Below are 24779 nucleotides of genomic sequence, written 5' to 3'. Positions count from 1 at the left end.
TGAAACGAATGTAAAATTTCAAAAGTCAAAAAAGAAAAAAATACATATGCAGAAAATTTAATCAGTGAAGCATTATATTGTATAAAGCTAATAAGATTATTAAATGTATTAACATATTTAAACTTAAGGAAATAGTATGCAGCTGTTTAAAGCATGTTGTATAGAAATATTTTGAAGTGGGAAATAATCCTAGACATATTTCTAAATGAAAGCAATAGGTAAACTAGAAACACTGTGATATAGATTTAAATTCATGATATGTATGAAAATAAATATGTGGTAAAAAGGCCCAATTTTATATACAAATTCTTAACAGTGAATGCTTGTGGGTTTTTTTCAGAGCACTACTTCTCTAGTCTTTTAAATAGAGTTTCATAATGTTTTTCTATGAAGCTTTGAAACTTGATGTCAAACGCTCATACGAGGTAAGAAAAAGCTTTTTCACACAATGAACCACATTCTTAAAGCTTTTATGTCTAAATTGATAATGTGCAAGAGTCTGTAATTTTCCAAGTAGGAATACAAGCAAGCCGATATATAAATTTGTTATTGATGTGCTAATAACAAATATATATTTTGCATAAAAATAAGCTACCTAATAACATCAAGACCATTTTCTTTAAGGCTATTGTTATGTAGTGAAATAGATTTGACTCAATATAAAAGAACTAAGTTAAGCTCTATATAATTTTCAGAATAATTATAAGAATCTGTTATCCCCATAACAGTTTGTATAGTTTTCTATATTATATCCTTGTTCTTTTAAAGGAGGATATCAGAAGTGTAGCAAAAATCATGATAAAAGTAAAAATTATTAAAATCCAGACTTTGGTTTTTATGATTCAAATATAAATCTTCACTCAAAGTGAAGAATTTGTAGAATTGACTGTGTCCATGGCTGAAGTAGGGAATGTACAAGAAAAGCTTGAAACACATCAGAAGTAAGGAGGTGCTCAAAACTCATGGCAGCATGTTAAAGAGACAAAAGGTCAAACTTGGAGGGTTTATATCTAGGACAATTAAACATGAATAAATAATAATAACAAATAATTACAATCCTTTGATGAAAACATTCATGAGTCCATACTTGTAGATGACAAAAAATGATAGGTACAGATGCTTAGTGGTAGATGATAGATGATATTTAGGTCAGTATGTAGGTAGATTGGTAGGTGGATAGATGGTAGATAGAGCCTCTCTTATATGAAAATTGACAACCTTTAAATAGAAAAACTGATGGAGTTAGAACATCACATTTTGCAATAGTCATTACTGATATTGGAGTCAGGGAAGGTAATCAATGGATACTGAATTTATTGGTGGAAAGTTTTATGAGGAAAAGGATTTTTAGGTAGTTATTTTAATGTATGCTCCAGAAATTACGTTAGTGAGAAATATAATGATTTTATAATGGAGATACTTGGGAGACACCATCTTTCCTAAGCGATCCCAGTTAGCGCCACCAATAATCAATTAACATCATTCAAGACTCACGGCACACACTTTCCTGCAGAAAGTGAATAATCTGAATTAAAAATGAGGAACTTCGTACAACCCCAAATTGGGGAACATTCCGCTAAAGACCTGCTCTTTACTCTTCATCAGTATCAACATATGTAAAACAAAGACAGGCTGAGGAACTATTTTAGATGAAAAGAAACTAAAGATAGATGACATTAAATGTCACATGTAATTTTAGATTGGGTTCTGGATGGAGGGGTGTAGTAAAGAATCATGCCAATAATAACTTGCTGCTTTTGATAATTATTTTGTGGTTAGATTAGTGAATATCTTTCTTAATGAAAAATTGAGGAATTTAGGGGTAAATGGGCTTTATGTCAACACTTTGATCTCAAATGGTTCATAGAAAATTCCAGTCTATAATAATAAGGAAAAAAAGAATTGTAAGGCACATATGAAGAAATATTAAAATCTGTTGGAGCTGCATAGATGGGTATAAGGCAGTTCTTTTCATAATTCCTAACACTTTCTGTAAGTTTAAATTCATTTGATATTAAAAGTTAAAAACAGGTAACTATTTTGTGGGAGTAGGAGAGGCTTTGAAGTAGGAATAAGAATAAAACCTTTCTCTGAGCTCATTTTGAGGTAAATAACTCAATTTTTATTGATGCTTCAGCTCTGACCTTTTATCACACCTCTGCCTTGAAAAACAGTCACGGAGGAATGGGAGGGAACCAGTCATGGGTCACAGAGTTCGTCCTGGTGGGATTCCAGCTCAGTGCAGAGACGGAAATGCTCCTCTTCTGGATCTTCTCCCTGCTCTATGCCCTCAGTCTGTTGGCAAACGGCATGATCTTGGGGCTCATCTGTCTGGACCGCAGACTGCACACGCCCATGTACTTCTTCCTCTCACACCTGGCCATCCTTGATGTGTCCTATGCTTCTAACAATGTCCCCAAGATGCTGGCAAACTTAGTGAATCAGAATAGAACCATCTCCTTTGTCCCATGCATTATGCAGACATTTCTGTATTTAGGTCTTGCTGCTACAGAGTGCCTGATTTTGGTGGTGATGTCCTATGATAGGTTCGTGGCAATCTGTCACCCCCTCCAGTACACTGTCCGTATGAGTTGGAGAGTGTGCACGGTCCTGGCTGCCACTTCCTGGTCATGTGGGTTTATCCTGGCTCTGGTACATATGAGTCTCCTGCTAAGGTTGTTCTTCTGTGGGTCCAGGGAAGTGGACCACCTCTTCTGTGAAATTCTGTCTGTCCTCAAGCTGGCCTGTGTTGATACATGGATCAACAAAGTGGTCATCCTTGCTGCTTCCATGTTTGTCTTAGTAGGGCCCCTCTGCCTAATGCTCATCTCCTACACCCGCATCCTCTGGGCCATCCTACAGATCCAGTCAAAGGACGGCCGCAGAAAGGCCTTCTCCACCTGTTCCTCCCACCTCTGTGTGGTTGGACTCTTCTTTGGCATAGCCATGGTGGTTTATATGGTCCCATCCTCCAAGCAACGGGAGGAGCAGGAGAAAATACTGTCTCTTTTTCACAGTCTCTTTAACCCATTGCTGAACCCTCTCATCTACACCCTGAGAAATGCTCAGGTGAAGGATGCCTTGTATAGGGCCCTGCAGAAGAAGGGGTCTTTGTGAAGGGTACATAGATGCTATTTGATAGGGGATTTCCTTTTACAATAAGTGGTTTTCTGAAGGGAACACTTAGAAAATATTTCCAATTAGAGCTTTGATATCAAAATGATAATTGTTCAAATTCTAGCTCTGAAAATAGGGTAAAATTCCAATGAAAAGCATATCTCGTGAAAGTGAGATGCAGGGCTGAGGTTTCTCAAATTGCCAAGTGCAAGACTCCACCACAGACCCAAGTTCTACTCCATCAAACTCAAGTTTCAATATTAGACACTCAAAATTCATCTTCTCGTAGGACAAGTTCCATTTCTCATCATCTTTCACCAGGGCCATTCTCACTTTTTAAGTGGAAATACTGTTTATTCTTTGTCACTTCATAACTTCATATATGTTGTTTTCCATATTTGAATGGTGTCCACCACTTTGCTTGTGACAATCTGCCTGTCATGGCAGGCACCAGCCCTATTGGGACTATTATAACAGTTTTAACACACATAGAAAAAAAGTACCTCATCGACCCACTTGTGTCAAGAAATGGCTCGTCCCCCAAAATCCCACTGGCTGCCAGCACTCCACGACAGTTCTTCTGCCTTTGCCTTTGCATGTCATTACACTGCTCACTTACCTCCATTGCCGCAAGGACCTCCGAAGTTCTCCGAAGATCAATTATATTCTCCAGCTTAAAAAAAAATCCCACCAGAGCAGAATGCTTGCCAATCAAAGACTGTCTCGGTGTTCCCAACTGTTTCTGTATAAAACTTACTCTCCTTGCTACCACATTTGAACTCCTGCTGACATAAAATCAACAGCACATGGGTACCCTCGCCAAAAGCTTATGAATAAAGAGCTTTTAACAATTGTGCCTCAGACTTAGTTTTGTCTTTGACACTAGCCATCTAAATCCTGTCAGCTTATCAGAAGCCGTTTTGATCCCTATATCTACAGCTATCCAGCACTCAGTTTTCCCTTTCTTAAGTTATTTGTCTCCATCCACTCTCAGAAAAACTTGTAATAGTGAGGAAGGAATTTAATGTAGGGCAGCTGTATTTTCTTCGTCCCCATCTTTCTTTTCCATCATCTCCCTGTTGCCTCCCTCTTCTCTAAACTTCTTTTTTGTTTAAAATCCCCATACACCTAAAACAGGACCTGAGCATAAATGCACAATGTCTTATGTTTCTGAGTATGTTATACTCATCTCCCAGGGCAAGGAGAACAAAGCAGCCCAGATGACCATGGTATTTTACTTACATAACATTTGACTATAGTATAGAGTTTTTAATATCTCTGATGTTACTAGGGGAAACATCATGGTTCCAAACACTTATGTAAATAAGGATAAAGGAAAAAATAAAACTTTAAAGACACTTTTAAAAAACAATATCTCTATCCATTCTACTAATCATTTAGTCTTTTTCCTCAGTGTACAGTATTCACAAATGCTTGACTTAAAGTAAGGTCTTTGCAGTATTTTTGGAGGATTGCACATAAATAAACGAGTGAATGAAGGAAGGAATACCATGGAATGTGATTTTAAATGAGGGGAAGGACTTGTAGATAAGAAAGTATAGGTGTTTGGGAGAAGGAATAAAGGTAGATGTTGAACGTGAGTCAAGGCTAATATGGTGCCACAGGTGTGCGATTGTAATGGGCCGCTTTGATGGGCATTCGAGTTCTTAGAGTTTTCGTTGATTTCTTTTTAATGATAGCCCTTCTGACAGGTAAGTGTGAGGTGATAACTCACTGTGGTTTTGATATGCATTTTGCTGATGATTGGAGATGTTGAGCATGGTTCCATGTACCTGTTGGCCACCTCAGTATCCTTTTTGGAGAAATGTCTATTCAGGTCCTCTGCCCATTTTTTCATTAGACTTTCGTATGTTTCGTTGTATGAGTTTCTTATACTATGGCTATTCACCCCAAATAGAATATATCATTCATGACTGCCTTCTCCACTCAGCAGCTTTTCTTTGCATTTTGTTGACGGTTTCCTTCACCGAGCAAAACGTTTCTGTTTGATGTAGTCCCATTTGACTATTTTTGCTCTTGTTGCTCTTGCCCAAAGAGACATAGCTAAAAAGATGGTGCCAAAGCCGATGTCAGAGACTTTAGCGCTTATGTTTTCTCTTAGAAATTTTATGATTTCAGGTCTTACAATAAGCCTTTAATCCACCTTAAGTTTATTTTTGTATCCGGTGTAAGAAAGTGGTCCAGTTTTATTTTCTGCGTGTATCTGCCAGATTTCCGAACACCACTTAATGAAAGAGACTGTGTTTTCCCCCTGTATATTCTTGCCTGCTTTGTCATAGATTAATTGAGCATATAAGGAAGCATGTATTTCTGGGCTCTCTATTCTGTTTCATTAATCGACGCACTGCATCATGCCAGTACCGTACTGTTTGATTACCGTATCTTTGGAGTTTAACGTGAAATCAGGGAGCGGGATACCTCTGCTATGTTCTTTCTCAAGATATCTTTTGCTATTTGTGATATTTGTGGTTCCATATAAATGTTAGGAATAATTGTTCTAGTCCTGAGAAGAATGCCATTGGTATTTTAAGAGGTATTGCATTGGATCCTACACTGATTTAGGTAGCAAGGACATTTAAACAATATTAATCTTTTCAATTTATAAGCATAGTATATTCTTCCATTTATTTATATCTTCCTCAGTTTCTTTCTTTAGCTTTCAGAGCAGAGATCCTTCACCTTGTTTAAATTTATCTCTAGGTATTTTATGATTTTTAATGCAATCATAAATGGGACTTTTTTTTTTTATTTCTGCTTCTAATATTTGTTAGTGATGTATAGAAATGCAATGGATTTCCAGATATTTATTTCATATGCAGAAACTTTACCAAGTTAATTTATAGTTCTAATAGTTATTTCGGTGACATCCGTGGAAACCCCTAAAAGGGTCTGCGGGAACTATCACTCAACAATTTAAAAGTCCAGGCCTCTCATATACCTTCACGGAAACTAAAGAGAAGCATGAGTCATAAAGCTATAATGATTTAAGGGCCTGAATACTGTAACTAGTGCTATCTCCCTCGAGTTTTTATACTTTTTAAGTTGTTTGAAAATTTGCGAGCCTAGAGCGTGATGCTAGGTTGTGCACTGTATTTTCCTGGGATTTTTTTCCCTAAGGACAATAAGACCAAATGTTTGCTCTCCTCCAGAGAGAAGTTTAAGGTATATATTTTTTTCCTCCTCAGGGAGAAATAGAGACATGTAATGTCTTATGGTCCTTCTGGGATTTTTAGTTATTAGTGAATTTTAAATAAAACCTTTATTCCTAGTGGTTTAATTTAGAACTTCATAACTCTGGCATAACTCTGAGCAATTGTAGTAAATGCTGCTGAATCTGAAATTTATCTTTAGAAGCCTGCTATACTGTCTTATAGCATGTAACTCTGTCTGAAGGGTCTTATCTTTGTGAAAGTAGATTCCTGAGGAGTATCCATTACTTACATCTGCTTATGCAGAGGTGATTTATTTGCACTGTGAGATGATTTTCAGTACAGGCTGCTGCCGTAGAAGAGGGTGGCAGCAGAAAGCAACATGGCTATATGGAGAGGAGTGACATTCCTGGGTAAGATGTCCTGAGTCCCTCCTGACTCAAAGTTGCTGTTACAGGCAGATGGAACAGATACGCAGATTCCAGTCTCACCCCAGCTCTGGGAGCTTCTGCCTGCGGAGCGGGGATCTTCTGGTTCCCTCTCAGCTGTTTCATCATGACTGTTCATTATGATCGAGTGGCAGGTGTCCAGATTAACCCAACTGTATTTTTTTGTGAGGTATCGGGAAATATGGAAGAGGCTTCATATGCAGACACTTCTTCTGAATAAGGCTATGCTGTGTCCCCCTGCCCAAATCAAAGGACCTTGGATTACCTAACAGATGATGATATTGATAGGGTAACTTCTGTTATTGAAAAACAAAATTCTTGTGAAATTTAGTCATCTTTTCTTTTCTGAAACAGGATAGAGGTACTTTTACAATATAGTTATTATTGGAACTTTTCTGAAATCTTGCTAAATCTTGATAATTATTAGACTCAGAAATTACTATATTTTATACAAGTATTTGTCCTACCATAAGATAGGATAGAACGAGTGTCAATACCACTAACTGAGTTGTAGAAACAGCATAAAGCTCCCTAGCTCAGATGCAGAACCAGCCAGGTAGAGAATAGCACACACTGAGCACTCAGACATTTGTGTCCTGAGCTGCTGTTACCTTATCAATTCTGTTGGCAAGGGGAAATTTCACGTAGGCTATCTCAGAACTTTCTTCTCTATGTTGGTGCTCCATTGCTTAAGAGATTTAATCTACCTTCTCTGTTATTTTTAAAAATATTTTTAAGTGAAATGAAAATATGATGATGGAGCTATAGATAAGAGTTTTTACTTCAGACACAAAAAAAGTACCTAAAAGTGTTTCTATCCCCATTTTGCATACTGTATTTTCTGTATTGTAGCAAAACTTAATATTATCTTACAAACTTAAGGCACATTTATGTAGACCATTCCAAATGCTATCGTCTTTGAGGAAAAACCAGGATCTAGGACAGTCTGTCAATTTTGTGTTGAATCATTGTACGGAAAGGGGCACTGCCTTTGTAACTGATGCCTCCCTCAGGTGACATTTTGCAAAAGCTCAAAATGTTATGCATGTCTTCAGGTTTCCCTCTTATTTTACTTTCCTGGAACCTAATTTTTCAATAAATAACTTTCTGGAATCTTTCTTATAAGAATCACTTCAAAGCAGTTATAAGATGTGAATTCATTTAGGAAATGTCATTCTGTCTACATGCATAATACAGTCTGTATCTTCAAGTGTATTCAAGTTACCCTGCAGAAACCCTGTCTTTAAATTACATGAATTATACATAGCACTTTGAATTAATAGTAATTTTTAAATGATTAAGTTCTAGTTGTGTGCCTTCTAGTAGAGATCATCTTTTGCTCAATAAGCAGAAAGTGATCATTGAAGATGCTTAGAGAAAGAATGAATCGAGAACCATAAATTTGAGAAGCTAAACTGGAGTGATTTTAAGAGTTTGGAGACTGTTATTTTTTGACATCTCTTTCAGATTTATGACCCTTGAGATATGCGAAATGAGAAAGTGCTTAAAAATGATGGATTAATCATGGTATAATGGCAGTAACTTGGAGACACTGCCTTAATCGAGGGATGGACTTTGTCGTCACTAGTAAAGGGACAAATTAGCATTATTTGTGTATTAAGAAAAGGCATTAGAAGGACACATCTTTATCTACCAAAAATTGAGTGTCTACCCTAAGAAAAAGGTCATCAATGGAAAACCTCAGTCGAGAGACATTGCACAAAACAATGGTCTGTACTCCTCAGAACTGGTAGTGTCACGGCAAGAAAGGCAGGGGGCGAGGTACATGCGACGCAGGATTTGCATGTTGACGGCGGAGTAGAAAAGGCAGCATTTAGAAGAGCGAATCATGTTAGTATCACATCTCCTCATCATACTGAGGACAGGTCAGTGAACAGCCTTGTTACTTGGAAAACTAATAGGGCTCAGGGATAAATGGGAAGTACCATGTCGTTTGCTTTTCAGTGGGCCACAGGAAATTAATAATATATATCATCTTTATGTGTTTCTATCTATATATAGAGAAAATAATTTGATGAAGCAAACATGAAAAAACTTTTGATAAAACGTGTATGTGGCTGACCCTCGAACAACAAAGGTTTTTTAAATTGTTTGAGTCCACTTACACATACATTTTCCACAATAAATACTGTAAACGTATTTTCCTTACAGTTTTTCTTAATAACAGTTTCCTTTCTCCAGTTTACTTTATTGTAAGCAGACAGTATAAAATAACTAAATGTGAAAAATACGTATCAACTGACTGTGATCCATAAGGCTTCCTTCCACTCAAAAGCGGGCTATCGGTAGTTAAGTCTTGGGAGAGTCAGAAGTTATACTCAGATTTCTGACTGTGCAGGGAGATAGCACCCCTAACCCCTGCATTGTTTAGGGGTCAGCTATACTGGCATTGTTCACAGTTCTTCATAATTATCTTCAAACTTGAATTAGTTCACAAGAAAAAAAGCTAAAAAGCAAAGAAACGTTGGAGGAAAAGAGTAAGTGAAGTAGGGACAAGCATACAAGCGTCCGCTGAGTTCACGTGAGATAACTCCGGTTTCCATTGCTCTCCAGCTCCAACTTCTGTCACTCTCCAGTCCTTCAGAGACTGTCCTTGAAGAATGGGGGGCAACCGGTCGTGGGGCACAGAGTTCCTCCTGGTGGGATTCCAGCTCAGTGCAGAGGTGGAAGTGCTCTTCTTCTGTGTCTTCTCCCTGTTATATGTCTTCAACCTGATGGCAAACGGCATGATCTTGGGACTCATTTGGCTGGACCGCAGGCTGCACACCCCCATGTACTTCTTCCTTTCTCACCTGGCCGTCATCGACGTGGCCTACGCTTCCAGCAATTTGCCCAATATGCTGGAAAACCTCGTGAAACACAAAAAAGCTATCTCCTTTGTCTCATGCACTTTGCAGATGTATTTCTTCCTGATTTTTGCCGATACAGAGTGCTTGATTTTGATGGTGATGTCCTATGATCGGTTTGTGGCCATCTGCCATCCTCTCCAGTACACCACCATCATGAACTGGAGAGTGTGCACGGTCCTGACCATCGCTTGCTGGGCTTGTGGATTTTCCCTGTCTCTGGTACATCTAATTCTCTTTCTAAGACTGCCCTTCTGTGGGCCCCGGTCAGTAAACCACTTCTTCTGTGAAATCCTCGCTGTCCTCAATGTGGCCTGTGGTGACACTTGGATCAACAAAACGTTTGTCTTTGTTGCTTGCGTGTTTATCTTAGTCGGGCCTCTTTCCCTGATGCTGGTCTCCTACACACGCATCCTTCACGCCATCCTAAAGATCCAGTCGAAGGAGGGCCGCAGAAAAGCCTTTTCCACGTGCTCCTCCCACTTCTGCGTGGTCGGGTTCTACTTTGGCATTGCCATGATGGTCTACTTGGTCCCAGAAAACAGTGACCGAGAGGAGCATCAGAAAATCCTTTCCCTGTTTTACACTCTCTTCAACCCATTGCTGAACCCCCTTGTCTACAGTCTAAGGAATGCTCAAGTGAAGGCTGCCTTCAGCAGAGCGTGGCAGAAGACGAGGACAGTGTGAGGGAGGTCGAGTTTAGGTTCAGTGGGTGTTCCCCCCTTCAGAGATGTGATTGGTGGTGCAGTAAAACTCAGGAAGATTCCCCGAGAAGAGGCATGGAATAAAGATGGGCATGGATGATCCCGGAGACATCAGCCAGAGGGCAGAATAAGAATCCTCAGGCCCTTGTTCTTCCACGACGACAAGAATACATGGAACAAATTGCCTTTGTGAGAACAGCGGAAACCAGTTAAGAGGTCACAGCACCCGAGACAAGCACGAAGCCTAGAAGAGACAGAGCAAAGTGAGTATGCACATTTATGGCATTTTATGTGCCCTAGCTACTTGTCTCCCTGGCCCCGTGTGGCCGGGTCAAGAGGAAGTTTCCAGGTCCTGGCTCCTCTAGAGGGAAAGAAAAGAATGGACCACACATACTGCATTCTGGCTTTTCCAGAAGTGTCCTGAGGGTTTGCTTTCTGCGTGGCCTGACTCAGAGCCCTGAAAGGAATGGCAGTGTGGACGCCATGTCGGAGCCAGTGGAACACTGCAGGCAAGCACTCCGGCTTTTCTCAGCCCTAGAGATGTCGTACATCTCAGGCAGACACAGGCCGAGCAAGTGTCTACCGGCTCCAGAGAGGAGGCAGGGGAACCTCGTCAGCAGAAAATACGTGCACCGTCTCAGAGAAGCTGCGTCCCCGGAGGAGGTTGGAGGGGACCCCAGAATCTCCAGCAAGGTTCATGGCTAAAGATCTTTCCCCTCCTGAAGTCAGTCAGTAAAGTCTGGGAAGGGTAACTGTTTTTCCAGACACCCACATCTGTGTACCAACTGTTCATTCCTCATCCTCTTCTCCCAAACACCCAGCAACTACTGATTTTTAAAACATATCCATACTTTAATCTTCTCCAGAATGTTCTATAGTTGGAGTCATACCATATATAGCACTTTTAGATTGGATTCTTTCACACAGAAATATTCATTTAAGGCTGTACCATGGCATGTGTGTGTGTGTGTGCGTGTGCGTGTGTGTGTGTGTGTGTGTGTGTGTGTTCATGGCGCATGTGTGTGTATGTGGCTTGATAGGTCATTGCTTTTTATTGCTGAATATTTTCTTGGGCAGATATAGCACAGTTTGTACATTCATTCACCTGTTGGCGGACACCTTTGTAACTTCCAAGTTGTATAATAATTATGAATAAAGCTGCTATAAACATCAATGTGCATACAGATTCACAAAACTCAGAAAAAGTCCAGTAGTATAAATATGAAGGAAATTTCACTGGAAATATATTAGTCAAACTACTGAAAATGAAAAATAAATATAAAGCCTTACAACTGGCTGGGAAAAAAGGATGAATTACTTTAGAAGGAAAAGCAATAGGATTAGAGCTGACTTCTTACCAAACATCATGGAAGCCTAAATACAATGAAATACCATCTTAAAGCACTGAAATTAAAAACTGCAAACATAGAATTTTATACACAATGAAACTGTTTTTTAAAAATGAATTCTCTAAACAGAAAAGAAATAGAAAAGAAGGAAACTTGGAATATCAGAAAGAAAAAAAAATGGTACGCAATATGATGAGTAAGTTCCATAGGCTTTCCTTTTCCTCTTGAGTTTTTTAAATCTGTTTGATGGTTCAGACAAAAATTTAAGCATTGTCTGGTCCTATGCTATTATGTGAGGAAATAGTGAAGACAATTATAAATTGGAGAGAGTAATATGACACAAAAGGAAGTAAGGTTTCCATGCTTAAACTGGTTTAAAAGTGACATCAATCGAACGTCATATGTATATATAATATCTAGAGCAACCACTAAGCTATAAAACTTTGCTAAAAAACTTTTTGTGGAATCATGGCCTTTTAGATCTTGCCTGTGCAGATACCCGTGTCAATGAGATTATAGTGCTGGCAGGAGCCATTTCCATGCTGTTGGGACCTTTCTCATCAGTCGTAATCTCTTAAATGCACTTCTTCTGTGCCGTCCTTAGGATCCAGTCAGGGGAAGGTCAAAGAAAAGCCTTCTCCACCTGCTCATCCCACCTCTGTGGCTGGACTCTTTTAAGGCACAACCATTATCTTGTATGTTGGGCCAAGATATGGGAACCCCATGAAGCAAAAGAAATATCTCCTCCTGTCTCACAGTTATGCGATCCCGTGGTCAATCCACTGATCTGTAGTCTCAGGAACTCAGAAGTGAAGGTTGCTCAAAGTGAATGTATCTCTATTTCATAATCTTTATGAAAGATTATGATATCGAGGGTGACGGTAACCTAGGAAGATATCTCTAGAGGTTCTCAACCCAATGCAGCATGAGAATTATCTAAGACATTTATTAAAAGTGGAAATATCTTCTGTCCCACCATTAGATTAACTGATTCAGTAGATGTGGGATGATTCTAGAAATCTGTCTTAAAATATCATCAGTAGCAAATTGTGATGCAGCTGGAAAAACGGACCAGGATTTTGAAAACTAAGCCATTATAATATCTTCATCAAGCTATGGTCCAACCCCATATTTCTCAAAATGGTTTCCACTAGCCTTCAAGAAGGCTTTGAACATGAGGTTGAGATGTGGCGCATATTAGCCGCCTCACGGTATGCCTCACAATTCCTATTAGCATCGTGAAACTGTGAAATTCCTATGGCAAAGAAGAATTCTCTTTCAATATTTAGCCAGTATTTTTCAAACTTGTTTAATCACATTTTTTTCCCACAACGCTTATTAACAGTTTGCTGGAACAAAGTTCTTGGTCTTGATCAACTCATGGACAATACTTTCTGAGCAAAATTATTTATTTATTTTTCCCTGCTTGGTGAGCCTCTGTAAAGGATGTGGGCATAAACAGAGAACCCTAGATCAGCCTATGAAAGTCTGTACTTTCTTTGGTTATGGAAAATTACCGTAGTCACTGTTTCTACTGGAGATAGAGAATCCAGCCCTGTGCCTCATCTTGGACTAGCTTTTCTAGGTGCCGCAGAATGACTTTGTTCAATTTCACAATCTTCTAAATTTGAGATAAAAAAAGAAATACTCTATGCATTTTCCTATTTATCCCTTCCATGAAATCGATCTATTCCCACCTTCTCCCATTTGGGGTTTCAAAGGGAAAACCAAGTCTCTTGTAGAAACTTGGAAGGATTGGCAAAACCTACTACTAACATAATGTGTTCATATTAAAAAGGCTTCTCAATTGTTTTTAGAAAATAGAGATAAAGGGGCTCTATAAGAGAACATTTACTGGAACAAGTACATGAAAATGTGATGGCAAAAAAAAGGAAATAAAGAAACTGTAGAAAGCCCAAGCATCTCACTGATCCTTCGGAGAGTAAGAAGGAAAGAAAACAGGGAACATACGTGGTTTATTATTCATTGGTTATCCTTGCCATGAACAAATCTCAGACGATAGCCTTTCAAACAGGAATTTCTTGATACTCTATACAGAGTGCCATGTACATTACTATAATCTCAAAGAAAAAGGTTAAGTGAGGTGTTTATATAGTTGCCAAGATTTCTTCCTAATGAAAGAGGGGAAAAAAATGAACACACTCAATTCTTTTGTGGCTAAATAGATAGAAAAGATTTTAAGAATTTTATTGCTTATTTTTCTAAAGGAAGAAAACAACACTTTTTAAGGTGTATGAAGTAAATTAATATCAATTCCAAATTGTATTTTTTAATGTTATTTAGAGAGATAGTCAGGTTTCAGCTACTTGAAAAGCAATAAAACTTGGAGATAAGTAAAGGCTTCTAGCACAATTATAGGAATGTTTTGATTGTAAGTTAAACCCTAGAGTAAAAAAAAAAAATAAGTCTATTAAGCTTTAGTGAGTTAAACACTGGCGAACAGTCAGGAATTTGGGGGATTAAGAGAAACCGCTTAATTGCATCAAGTGTTTTATATTATTGAGCAAATATTGTCATTTCAATAAAGGGATTAGGTTATTTTTAATAGGGGTTGATATTAAGTCCTTAATAAAATTTATTCTTAAATGGAGTCAGAAATGAGAATGCTAAGCTTCCTTGGTTAACCATTTTGATGGTAATCCTGGTGATGAGAATGTGAAATCATAATTAGAGCATCAATGTTTATCTGGTTTAGGGCTTCTTTGTTGATAGTTTATGAGCTCTACGGGACACATGGACAGTCCCCAGAAACTCAGTGGACCCTGGTGTGCATTTGTGCATTTGTGGTGTGTGTGTGAACTGCAGTGGACAGTGACAAGGAGATCCATAGCACTGGCTTATAAAGCGATCCTTGCCGTCCTAAAAAGTTAGGAGTCTCCGATGTATGAGTGAATGTTATTTTAACTTAAGAGGGCCATTGAATATCTAGTCCCATAAAGTGTTAAAGTTGAAAAAGGGAAAAGGAAAGTCAAAAATGGCAGAAAACCAACTTTTCTTGAGAAAAACCTGAGGGCCTTAAGTCCACATCATCAGCTCACTAGGTCCAAAGAGTACTTTTCTATCAGTTACACTGGAAAGAAGGGAATGAATCACCGTCACAAAGCTCACAAGATAATCATGGTTAACCCAGATGCCGATTTCTTTATAATGGAGGATATTCCTTCCCTGTTTCTTCTCACAGTGGGTATGTAGAGTACAAGTGGACACGTTCTCAAAACTTAATGAACGGTGCGCAGTTTGCCCCAGTTGAAATCATAGCCCCATAGTGAGGAATCACACCGCAGTGAACTTATTGTCACCACAGTGAAGTAATTGTCTGTAAATTACATGACGATCGATAGGAGATTTTCAAAATACCCTTTTGACTCCCTTATGTCCAGTATGAAAATACAGTAGAGTACAAAGAAATTTGGAGGGGTGTTTTTTTCTTAAATTTATTTTCTATTTATTTTTTATGGTTACATTGGTTAACAAAATCCGATGTTTCAGCTGTACACTTTAACAGTAAGGCATATGTGCATTTACATTGTGTTCACCTCCCATCGTTAGAGTTCTTTTTCTTACCACATATTTGACCCCTTTACTCTGTCTACCTCTACCCTCTCCCCGCCTCCCTTCCCCCTCACAGCTTCCCCCTGCAGGGTCTTAGGTAGCAAATCTTTTCCCAGGCCCAGAGACACCTAGAGCTTCTGTCGGAAGATGCCTGGAGGAAGATCCTGATGTCTCTTCCCCAAGGGACTGGACTCAGAATCTCCCCACTTCTCAGTAGAGATGGGAGGTTACCAAGAACGCCCGTGTGCCCTGGACAGCCCTCCCTCAGGCAGGTCCTAATAAGCTCCCCTGGGAAACCTGGGCCTCCCTTTGGAGTCCCCGATCCACCCACTGCCTCCATAACAGCTACTGCAGCATCTCCAGAGTCGGGTGGGGCTCGCGATCAGCTGGTTTCTCTGGGTCCTTTCATCCCAGCTCTGCTGCAAAACCAGGGGCCCAGGACACAGCGGAGGAGCGGAACCACGGAGGTTAATGCCAGGGGCTTACTCATTGTCACACTGGTTCTGCTTCGTCGTGGGCTCACTGGACCGTCCTGGAGATTTGGGGACCGGGGCAGTGCTGGGCTTCACGAACTTCCAGTGATGCCGAGTGCTCAGGGCCTGTAACGAGTGGCGGTGTCTCAGCGGTGTGCTCTGTGGCTGGCTGTGTTTCCTGCTCGTGTGGCTGGCGGGCTGAGAGCGGACATAGAAGAGGAGCACTGCCCTGTGACCCCTTTCCGGAGGAGGGGGTGTGCACCGCGTCCCCCGCCCGCCCTCGAGTGAGGCCTCAGGAGCTGCCAACTAGGCTGAGCCCATCAGAGACCCAGACCTGCTTTTCAGAGGATTGTGCCCCATTTTCCATCAGGCAATGAAGTGAGGGCTCTGCAGCTCCCACAGCATCTCCCGGAGAGTGGGACCATGCGCAGCCTTCGGGAGCTTTCCCCTTCTGAGGTCCTTGGTTCACAGGTGGGCGCTAGCAGGTGGCCTTATTGAGTTTACCGTGAATTCCTCTTACATGTGCTGTGGCATCTGGGCTTTTGTTGATGGTCACTGTGTTACTGGCTGCCGTTTTTACATGTTGAGAGAAATACTTTCCGTTACTGTTGAGCATATATGCTCATCCTTCATAACCTATGCGAATAGTTAGATGCTGATTTCTTAGGCAATTATATAAAGGTATGTACGGTTGGTGGACATTCATTTGTGAGAAAGTGTTCATGTGTCAGAGATTTACTTGGAAAAGACGACACAAAAATAAGAAAGAAGAAATTTCTGTATTATGGATTTAGATGGAACCTATGGCATAATTTTCCTGCCCAAAGGAAATACTGGTATCGTGTGTTATGCAGGGATGCTGCATTTCAGGAGAATTACCGTGTTGGTTATTGTGTAAATTATGCATTTGCTTACTCTAAATACAGTTACAATTCATCCTAAATGTGTGAGAACATTTTTATTGGGATGGAAATGAAGCCAAATGGGTAGTAAATCCATGTCTTTTACTTATCTCTCAAGAAGTGTAGCATTGACAGTATCAGGAAGCTAGAGTGTACTCATTGAATATGTTAGATTTCTGTAGTTTGTAGGATAAGTATTTATGGTGAGTTGGAAGCAGTATAGAAAGATACTGAATTGTTAGGCACTGGTGGCGTGAATTGAGAGAAGAATGAGAGACAACGCACTCTAACGATTTTTCTAGTATGTTTTATGTTTAAAGTGCACCTTTGTATTTATCCTTCCTTTCTCCAGAACTACATCTTCACAGCAAAAACTTCACAGAGTTCAGCAGCACAGATTGCTGCTACTGGTCATGTGTTAGGACTTTTAAATCTGTTATTTATTTATTTATTTGTTTGTTCACTATTTTTTAGGCAAGGCAGCCCTTGGATGACCTCATAGATTGCAAGGACCTGTTAGCTTACAATCTTTCATATTTTTTATTTTTTATGCCTACAAAACCTGGTCTTCCTAAGTGGTCTCCCATCTAAGTACTAACCAGGCCCAACCCTATTTATTTTCTAAGATCACATAGGATTGGGCTTATTCAGGGTAGCATGTCCATAGACTTAAATCTATCATTTAAAATACATATAAGTTTAGATTATTTGACCACTTATAAACAACTGTTATAAGAAAACAGACATCTCATCTACTGCCGTTAGGAGAAGATCTGGTTTTTTTCTGAGTCTGTCTTCAATGTATTTACCTTGATTTAGTGTCTCGTCCTCTCTTTTTAGATCTACTTTGGAAATTTGGCTCAGGACTGCATCATGCCATCCAAAGCACAATAAGACAATGCATAAGCCAGAACAGCTAAACGTTCATTTATTTAAAATTTTGAATGTAGCTGCATAATATCCAAAGAACTTGCTGATCAACACATCTTTCTTTGTAGAAATATCTAGTCTAGAAGATAATTCATTACCTAATTGTTGGGTGGGGAACAGGAGATCAGAGCAAGAGGGGCTGGTCAGGGCTATTGATGACTGGTCCCCTGAGCCATCCGTCTGGATGTGGACATCGCATCGCCAGTGACTAGAATCCTCAGGCCAGGGCGTCAGGCTCCACTTCCCCTGAAGCTCGTTACGGACGCACAGACCGTTGCTGCCTCTCTGGCCTTGGTCTGTGCTTTGTATCGATCTTCTTCCCTTTCCCTGCAGTCTTTCTCTACACAGGTGGCCCACTCCACTGACTACATTTGGGTCATTGTCACACCTCCCGCCACCCTGAGATTGTGTCAGAGCACCTTGAGTGGACTTTGGGAGGCTCCCACATGTCTCGAGTCACATATTTCCGGATATTATCTTGTTTATCAAGGCTATTGTAAAATTCACAGACTGAGTATGTGGCTACTAGTTGATGCTGTCATTTGTGAAGATGCAAACTGAGTTAGCACTTTGACAATAATGTGTTTCTATTGTCTGCTTTTAAAGTATATGCTAATTCTTACTTTTGAGGCCAACCACTGCTTTTGGTTTAAAAAACAAATTCTTGTATTTTGGATTTCAGGTATAATGCGTGTTATACTAATTAAGGATTGAATTCTAGCAAGATGAATCTATTTCCTCTTCATTTTCATTCAAGGCTATGACCTTTCTTACTCTCTCTATCAGTTTTTTTTCAGTTTATTGAGATATAATTGACATACGGCACTGTCGAATTTCAAGGTGTACAGTGGAATGATTCGACTGGCAAACATTGCGGGATGATCACAGTGAGTGTGATTAATACCCATCATCTGTAGAGATGGAAATAAAGTGTTTTTTCTTTCCTTGCAATTAAAACTGTTAGGAAAGTTGTCCATTAACAACTTTTGGGCATATCACACAGCACTGAGGACCGTCATCGCTGTGTAGTACCTCACGTCTCTTGTGCTTGTTTCCCTCATGATTGGCAGTCTGTACCTTATAGCACCTTCCTCAGCTTCCTCTCCGCCACCTTCCCTCCTCTGGTTACCACAAATCTCGTCTTTATCGATGAGTTTGGTTTTGTTTTACTTTTTAATCACACATGTAAGTGAGATCATAGAGTACTTGTCTTTCTCTGAGTTATTTTACTTGGTAAAATGCCCTGATGCCCTCAAGATCGCTCCTATTGTCATAAACGGCATGATTTCCTTGTTTTTATGGCTGAGTATTCCATGATATGTGTGTGTGTGTGTGTGTGTGTGTGTGTGTGTGTGTGTGTAACACTACTTCTTCATCCATTCATCCGCTGATGGACACTTATTTGTTTTCATGTCTTGGCTATCATGAATAATGCTGCAATGAACATGGAGGTGCAGATCTGTTAGACATGATTTTTTTCCTTTTCATATATTCCCAGAAATGAAATTGTTCGATCATTTGGTAATTCCATATTTCTGTAAGGAACTCCCATACTGTTTCCACAGTGTCTACACTAATTTAAAGTCCTACCAACAGTGCAGATGGATTCCTTTTCCTCATAGCCTCACCAGCATATGTTTATCTCTTGTCATTTGATGATACCCATTCTAACGGGTGTGAGGCGACATCTCACTGTGGTTTTGGTTTGTTTCCCTGATGATTAGTGCTGTAGGGCATGTTCTCAGGCACCTGTTAGCTATACATATGTCTTCTCTACAAAAATGTCTTTTTAGGTTATTTGCCCAATTTTTTTTGTTAGGTTATTTGAATTTTTCTAATACGTTGTATGTTTTTCTTCATATATTTTGGATCTTAACCCTTTATAAAATACATGGAGTACAAATATTTTTTTCACATCATATAGGTCATCTTTTTATTTCGCCGATGACTTCTTTTGCTCGGCAGAAGCTTTTTTTATTTTGATGTAGTCCTGCTTGCTTATTTTTGATTTCATTGTTGTGCTTTAGGTGTCAAAACCCAAAAATCATTGCCAGGACCCACTTCGAGGACCTTTTTTCTTACATTTTTTTTCTATGGGTTTAATGATTATGAGTCTTCTATTTAAGTCTTTAGTCCTTTTCAAGTTATATTTTGTGATTGAAAAAAGAGCTATAGTTTCATTCTTTTCCACGAGAATATTCAATTTTCCCAGCACTATCTATTAAAAAGACCGTCTTTCCTACATTGAGTTTCTTGACTCCCTTGTTAAATACTCGTGGACTGTATGTGTATAAGTTTCTTTCTGGAATTCTGTTCCGTTGGCCTCTGTGTCTGTTTTTATGCAATGCCATATGGGAGTACTGCGACTTCGTGATGCAGTGTGAATCCAGAAAATGTGTCTCACCTCGCTCTCTTCTTATTCAGGATTTTTTTTGGCTATTTGAGGTATTTTGTGGTTCTTTCATAATTTAGGATTTTTATCTACTTCTGTAAAAAATGCCATTGGAGTCTTGGTGGGCATTATGTCAACTATATGGATAACTTTGGGTTTTTGTATATCTTCAAATATTAATTCTTCCAATCCATGTATATGAACTCAGATACTATATAACTCAGTCATGTTTTCTGCTGAAGGAAGTAAAATTGTTTTCTTTTCATGGATCCTTCCCTTTTAACCTCTTGTGTTACAGATTATTTCTACTATCCAGTAATTCTTTTGTAGATTTGGACATACATATTTCTGAGACAGTCCATATTGCCTGACTGTTTTCTATGTCGTCTTGGGTAATAATTCTTCATTCCATTGCAGTGTCAATGGATCTAGGTAGGTGATCACTTGTGATATATTCCCCTTCCATAAATGTAAAAGTCATACTGAAAATTTAGCTTAATGGTCAGACAATTAATTTAATTTGTTTAAATAAGTAAGTCTGTCTTTCTATTTTATTTTCTTTATTGTTTTTGTTTCCATCATCGATCCTTCCCTCCTGTTTTTCTTTATACATTTTCTATCTTTATTTTTTCTCGGGAGGGCGGGTAGGGGGGCGGGAGGGGGAGGGCAGGCGGGGGGAGGGCGGGAGGGCGGGCGGGCGGGAGGGAGGAGGGAGGGGAAGGACGAGAACGGCGGGGCTGGGCGCGGGAACAGCAGCAATCAGCAACGTTGCCTAACCTCCTGATTCCTTATTCCTTCCTTCCTTCCTTCCTTCCTTCCTTCCCTCCCTTCCTTCCTTCCTCCCTCGTTCCTCCTTCCTGTCTTCCTTCCTTCCTGCCTTCCTTCATTCCTTCTTTCCATCCATCCATCTTTCTAAATCATTAGTACTTAAAGAAGTTTCCTAGTAACATTCACGCATCAAAAATTTATGAAACACTAAATAACATAGTTGTGAGGAAGCTATCGGATTCTTTCTTTAATAGTGAAATGGAGGAAAATCAGACAGTGGTTACAGAATTCATCCTCCTGGGATTTCGTCTTGGTCCGAGGATCCACATTCTCCTCTTTGGATTTTTCTCTCTATTCTATGCCTTCACCCTTCTGGGAAATGGAGTCATCCTGGGGCTCATCTCACTGGACCCCAGACTGCACACCCCCATGTACTTCTTCCTCTCACACCTGGCCACCGTGGACATGGCCTATGCCTGCAACACGGTGCCGCAGATGCTGGTGAACCTCCTGAATCCGGCCAAGCCCATCTCCTTTGCCGGCTGCATGACACAGACATATCTCTTTTTGACTTTCGCTCACACTGAATGTCTTCTCCTGCTGATGATGTCCTATGATCGGTATGTGGCCATCTGCCACCCGCTCCGATATTCTGTCATTATGAGCTGGAGTGTCTGCATCACCCTGATGGTGACATCCTGGGCATGTGGCTCCCTCCTGGCTCTGGTCCATGTGATTCTCATCCTGAGGCTGCCCTTCTGTGGACCCAATGAAATCAACCACTTCTTCTGTGAACTCCTGTCTGTCCTCAAGCTGGCCTGTGCTGACACATGGCTCAACCAAGTTGTCATCTTTGCTGCTGCTGTGATCATCCTAGTGGGGCCCCTCAGCCTGGTGCTGGTGTCCTACACACGCATCCTCGTTGCCATCCTGCGGATCCAGTCTGGGGACGGCCGCAGAAAGGCCTTCTCCACCTGCTCGTCCCACCTCTGCGTGGTCGGGCTCTTCTTTGGCAGTGCCATCGTCACGTACATGGGCCCCAAGTCCCGCCATCCTGAGGAGCAGCAGAAGATCCTTTTCCTGTTTTACAGCCTTTTCAACCCTATGCTGAACCCACTGATCTACAGCCTGAGGAACGCAGAGGTCAAGGGCGCCCTGAGGAGAGCACTGTGCAAGGACAGGACAATGTGAGGGACACCAAAAGCCACTGAGGGCTGTGCTCTCTGTGCAACATGGTAGGTGGCATTTTCAGCCTTGTGCTCTCACAAGTGCCACATTAAGATAGACTTTTATAGGCCTAAAATGATAACCTGAAACCGTGTGGACTGTAAAATAGATGAATCTCTCCACAACCTTCTGTAGGCAGAGATTCTTAGAGGTGATCCAAAAAGCACACATACAATTTGAAAATTGATGAATATTGGATCATTTCAGAATTAATTAATTCTGCTCATGAGACGCACTATTGAGAAACAAGTATTCACAAGTAAAAACTATGTACCATTTGTATTTCTTAAATACGATGGTCAGTCAGGTGCAGCCACAAGAGGAGGCAAAGGAGTCGTTTAGGAAGAAACAGTCTATTATACTCACATGTCCTAGAGACATCAGGCGTGTCACGCCATGCAGGGCCACACGGGACAGACACCAGGGTGGTGAGAAGGCAGAAGACCGGAACGAAGGGAAGGTTTAGACCACCAGAGGAAACACCCAGTAAAGGGGGTGTGTAAGGACAAGGGGGAGGTCTTACAAGGGATACATCCCTACCACGCAAAGAAAGGGAACCGTGCACACTGATGGTGCAGGACATCCCCCCGCGAGAACTACTCTGACACTCGGAGCCCACTTACTTACTTTATTGATCCCATGTTAAATCGGGCCTCTCGTCTCCCTGGAAATGTAAAGTGCTTTATAATAGCATGTGATGTTGTTTCCTTCTTCCTTTCTTGGTTCCCCTCAGTCAGTTTGAAAATCGACATGTTCATTTCTTGACCTTCACAACCACACATGGATTTCCTTTCACGTCTGCTAGTTGCCGGGTATGAAAATATTCCCCTGTCAAATCACTCTGCAGTTTCATTAGGAATAAACATTTTACTGTGTCTTCACAAGAGCATTTGGACATTTCTGGCCTCCGTATGTATTAACAAAAGCAGCTATTAAAAGAGATATAATGACGTAATTTGAAAAGGAATGAAGAGTTTGCAGTCGTAAATGATGGATCCCTGATCAATAGTAGCAAAATGAAGTGATGAACCCCTGATCTCTAAAAGCAAAATGAAATGGAAATAAGTAGATTTTGTCATTTTTACTTATCATACCCTGACAAAGTAGGTAATGTCGATGCAGGACAGAGTGAATCACCTTGAGTGGGGACTAAAGCCTTTGGCCCATCGAGAGAGGGAGGGTCTTTGGCTGCATGTAGGAAAGAATTCAAGAGCGAGCCAGGGGTAGACCAAGGAAAGTTTATCAGAGAAGGAATAATGCTCACAGACGGTGTGGTCTCCTCTCAGAGTCAGAGAATGAGACCCCGAGTGTCCCCGGAACAGGGTTTTTATCTTTCTTTGTTTCCGTGAAAAATTACTCATTATGGGGAGTGAAGAATGGAATGAATAGCTGGGTGTATCTTTAACTCGTGCAAGGTACAGCTAAGAGTCTGTCTTTCCCTGTTATCGTTTCATGGTGTGTGTGAACAGTGTTAGTAATCTCAGAGGGGTTTCTTTGTTCTGGAGGTTCCCCGTGATCTGGCCTTACATCTGATCAGGCAGGTTCCCGAGTCCAGCAGCACGCGGCAGGCTCTCATCGATGCTTGGCTTCATGTTTAGTCCATTTGTGTTCTCGTGCCTCTTCTCTATATTAATATCTTCCAACCCGAAGCTAATTTCTAAAATACATTGCTCCTAAATGTGAGAATAAAGTAAATTGCATGTATAAATGCATATTTATATATATGTATCTCTCCTTTTCTCTCAGCAAATGGTAATTATCCAATAAGGTTCAAACACAAATGGGACTTTTTGGTGCACCTGCTGAGGGAGGTAGGAGGCAGAAGGCACGAGGTAGCACCAGCCACACAGACAGGGTGGCGGTGGACACGGCAGGCTCCACCGAGAGTCTCTTTGAGGTACAAGAGAGCCCAGGAGTTTGGAAGATGTATGAAGGTCATCAGATAAATGTTTCCAAGAGCCTTTCACAGAGCGCGGCTGTGAAAAACTACTAGGACCGTGGCTGCATGTAACAAGGGGTACCCAGACGTACATGCTATAGGTAGCTACAGATGGGGTTCCAGTCCTTAGCCATGGTATTTAAAGCTCCTTCACTGCCTCGAGTGTGGCATGCAACGGTTCAGGAAGGAAGGATGAAGACTTGTTTAAGAAAGCAGATGAATAGTAGCAAATGATGAAAACTACTGTTTTATTTGACATTGATAACCTTGTTTCATAATAACTTATGTAGGAAAAAGCACTACAGGGGAATTCTCCTTGGGCATGACAGTGGGACAAGCCGGGGACATGTTCCCCAGTGAAAGTGGTAAAAATTGTTCTTAAACAGCCAGTTAAAATGTCCGGAGATGGCTCTAAAGGTGTACAGCGAATAAAGAAACAGTTATCAAGAAAATCTACTAAAATCAGTAAGAAGAGCAATAGTCCGTGCTGTCTGCACCAAGATCAGCTGCCTTCTTCTCGTGCTCAGGTCATGGAGTAGGGAATTCCACTCCGCACTCCTGCAGCCTCCTCGCTCCCTAACTCCCCACTGCAGGGCTATTCCCGGGAGGGGGCAGCACATCAGCTTCTCTGATCCCTCCCCCAAGCTACCTGCTTCTGAGGCTAAGTGTTGGGAGCTTGAGGCAGAGAGAGGGATCCCTTCTACTGCTCAGCCCGCGCTCATGGGACTGAGACTCGTCCTTGGGCACAGCACTACTCCAATGAGTGGTCCCACAACAGAAAAGGCTAGTCACGGAGACCTGAGACTACTGCCCTCTCCGCCCCATCCACACCGAGAGCCGTTCCTAAACTGGAGACACTGCTCAGGAGAAGTACACCCTGGTCCACACGCCTAGCCATAAAAGCACAGAGATTTTGCCT

General features: G+C 40.8%; 3 protein-coding genes and 1 pseudogene across 3 annotated transcripts; 3 read left to right on the top strand and 1 right to left on the bottom strand.

The window, feature by feature from the left end:
* Positions 1-379: 379 nt before the first annotated feature.
* Positions 380-10376, top strand: LOC107516940 (olfactory receptor 2A5-like). Its single transcript, XM_016157181.2, has 2 exons — positions 380-425; positions 9311-10376. The coding sequence occupies exon 2, from the start codon at positions 9358-9360 to the stop codon at positions 10288-10290; it is 933 nt and encodes a 310-aa protein (XP_016012667.1). The 5' UTR covers positions 380-425; positions 9311-9357; the 3' UTR covers positions 10291-10376.
* Positions 2185-3117, top strand: LOC107516941 (olfactory receptor 2A2-like). Its single transcript, XM_016157182.2, has one exon. The coding sequence runs from the start codon at positions 2185-2187 to the stop codon at positions 3115-3117; it is 933 nt and encodes a 310-aa protein (XP_016012668.2).
* Positions 10377-17154: 6778 nt separating the features above from the next.
* LOC118611103 lies at positions 17155-17273 on the bottom strand (annotated as a pseudogene).
* A 3679-nt stretch (positions 17274-20952) lies between these two features.
* On the top strand, positions 20953-23438 carry LOC118600341 (olfactory receptor 2A1/2A42-like). The gene is made up of 2 exons (XM_036230755.1): positions 20953-21881; positions 23095-23438. The coding sequence occupies exons 1-2, from the start codon at positions 20953-20955 to the stop codon at positions 23117-23119; spliced, it is 954 nt and encodes a 317-aa protein (XP_036086648.1). The 3' UTR covers positions 23120-23438.
* Positions 23439-24779: the final 1341 nt, after the last annotated feature.

This window comes from Rousettus aegyptiacus, unplaced genomic scaffold, assembly GCF_014176215.1.
Source record: "Rousettus aegyptiacus isolate mRouAeg1 unplaced genomic scaffold, mRouAeg1.p scaffold_m13_p_13, whole genome shotgun sequence".
Classification (NCBI taxonomy): domain Eukaryota; kingdom Metazoa; phylum Chordata; class Mammalia; order Chiroptera; family Pteropodidae; genus Rousettus; species Rousettus aegyptiacus.
This window is presented reverse-complemented; position numbering and strand designations above follow the sequence as displayed.

Bases quoted from the DNA above. Each gene is read 5' to 3' on its own strand.
- LOC118600341 (XM_036230755.1), top strand. From the start codon at position 20,953: ATGGAGGAAAATCAGACAGTGGTTACAGAATTCATCCTCCTGGGATTT. The intron at 21,882-23,094 runs GTGAGGGACACC...GCCCATCGAGAG, and splicing joins CTGTGCAAGGACAGGACAAT to AGGGAGGGTCTTTGGCTGCA.
- LOC107516941 (XM_016157182.2), top strand. From the start codon at position 2,185: ATGGGAGGGAACCAGTCATGGGTCACAGAGTTCGTCCTGGTGGGATTC.
- LOC107516940 (XM_016157181.2), top strand. From the start codon at position 9,358: ATGGGGGGCAACCGGTCGTGGGGCACAGAGTTCCTCCTGGTGGGATTC.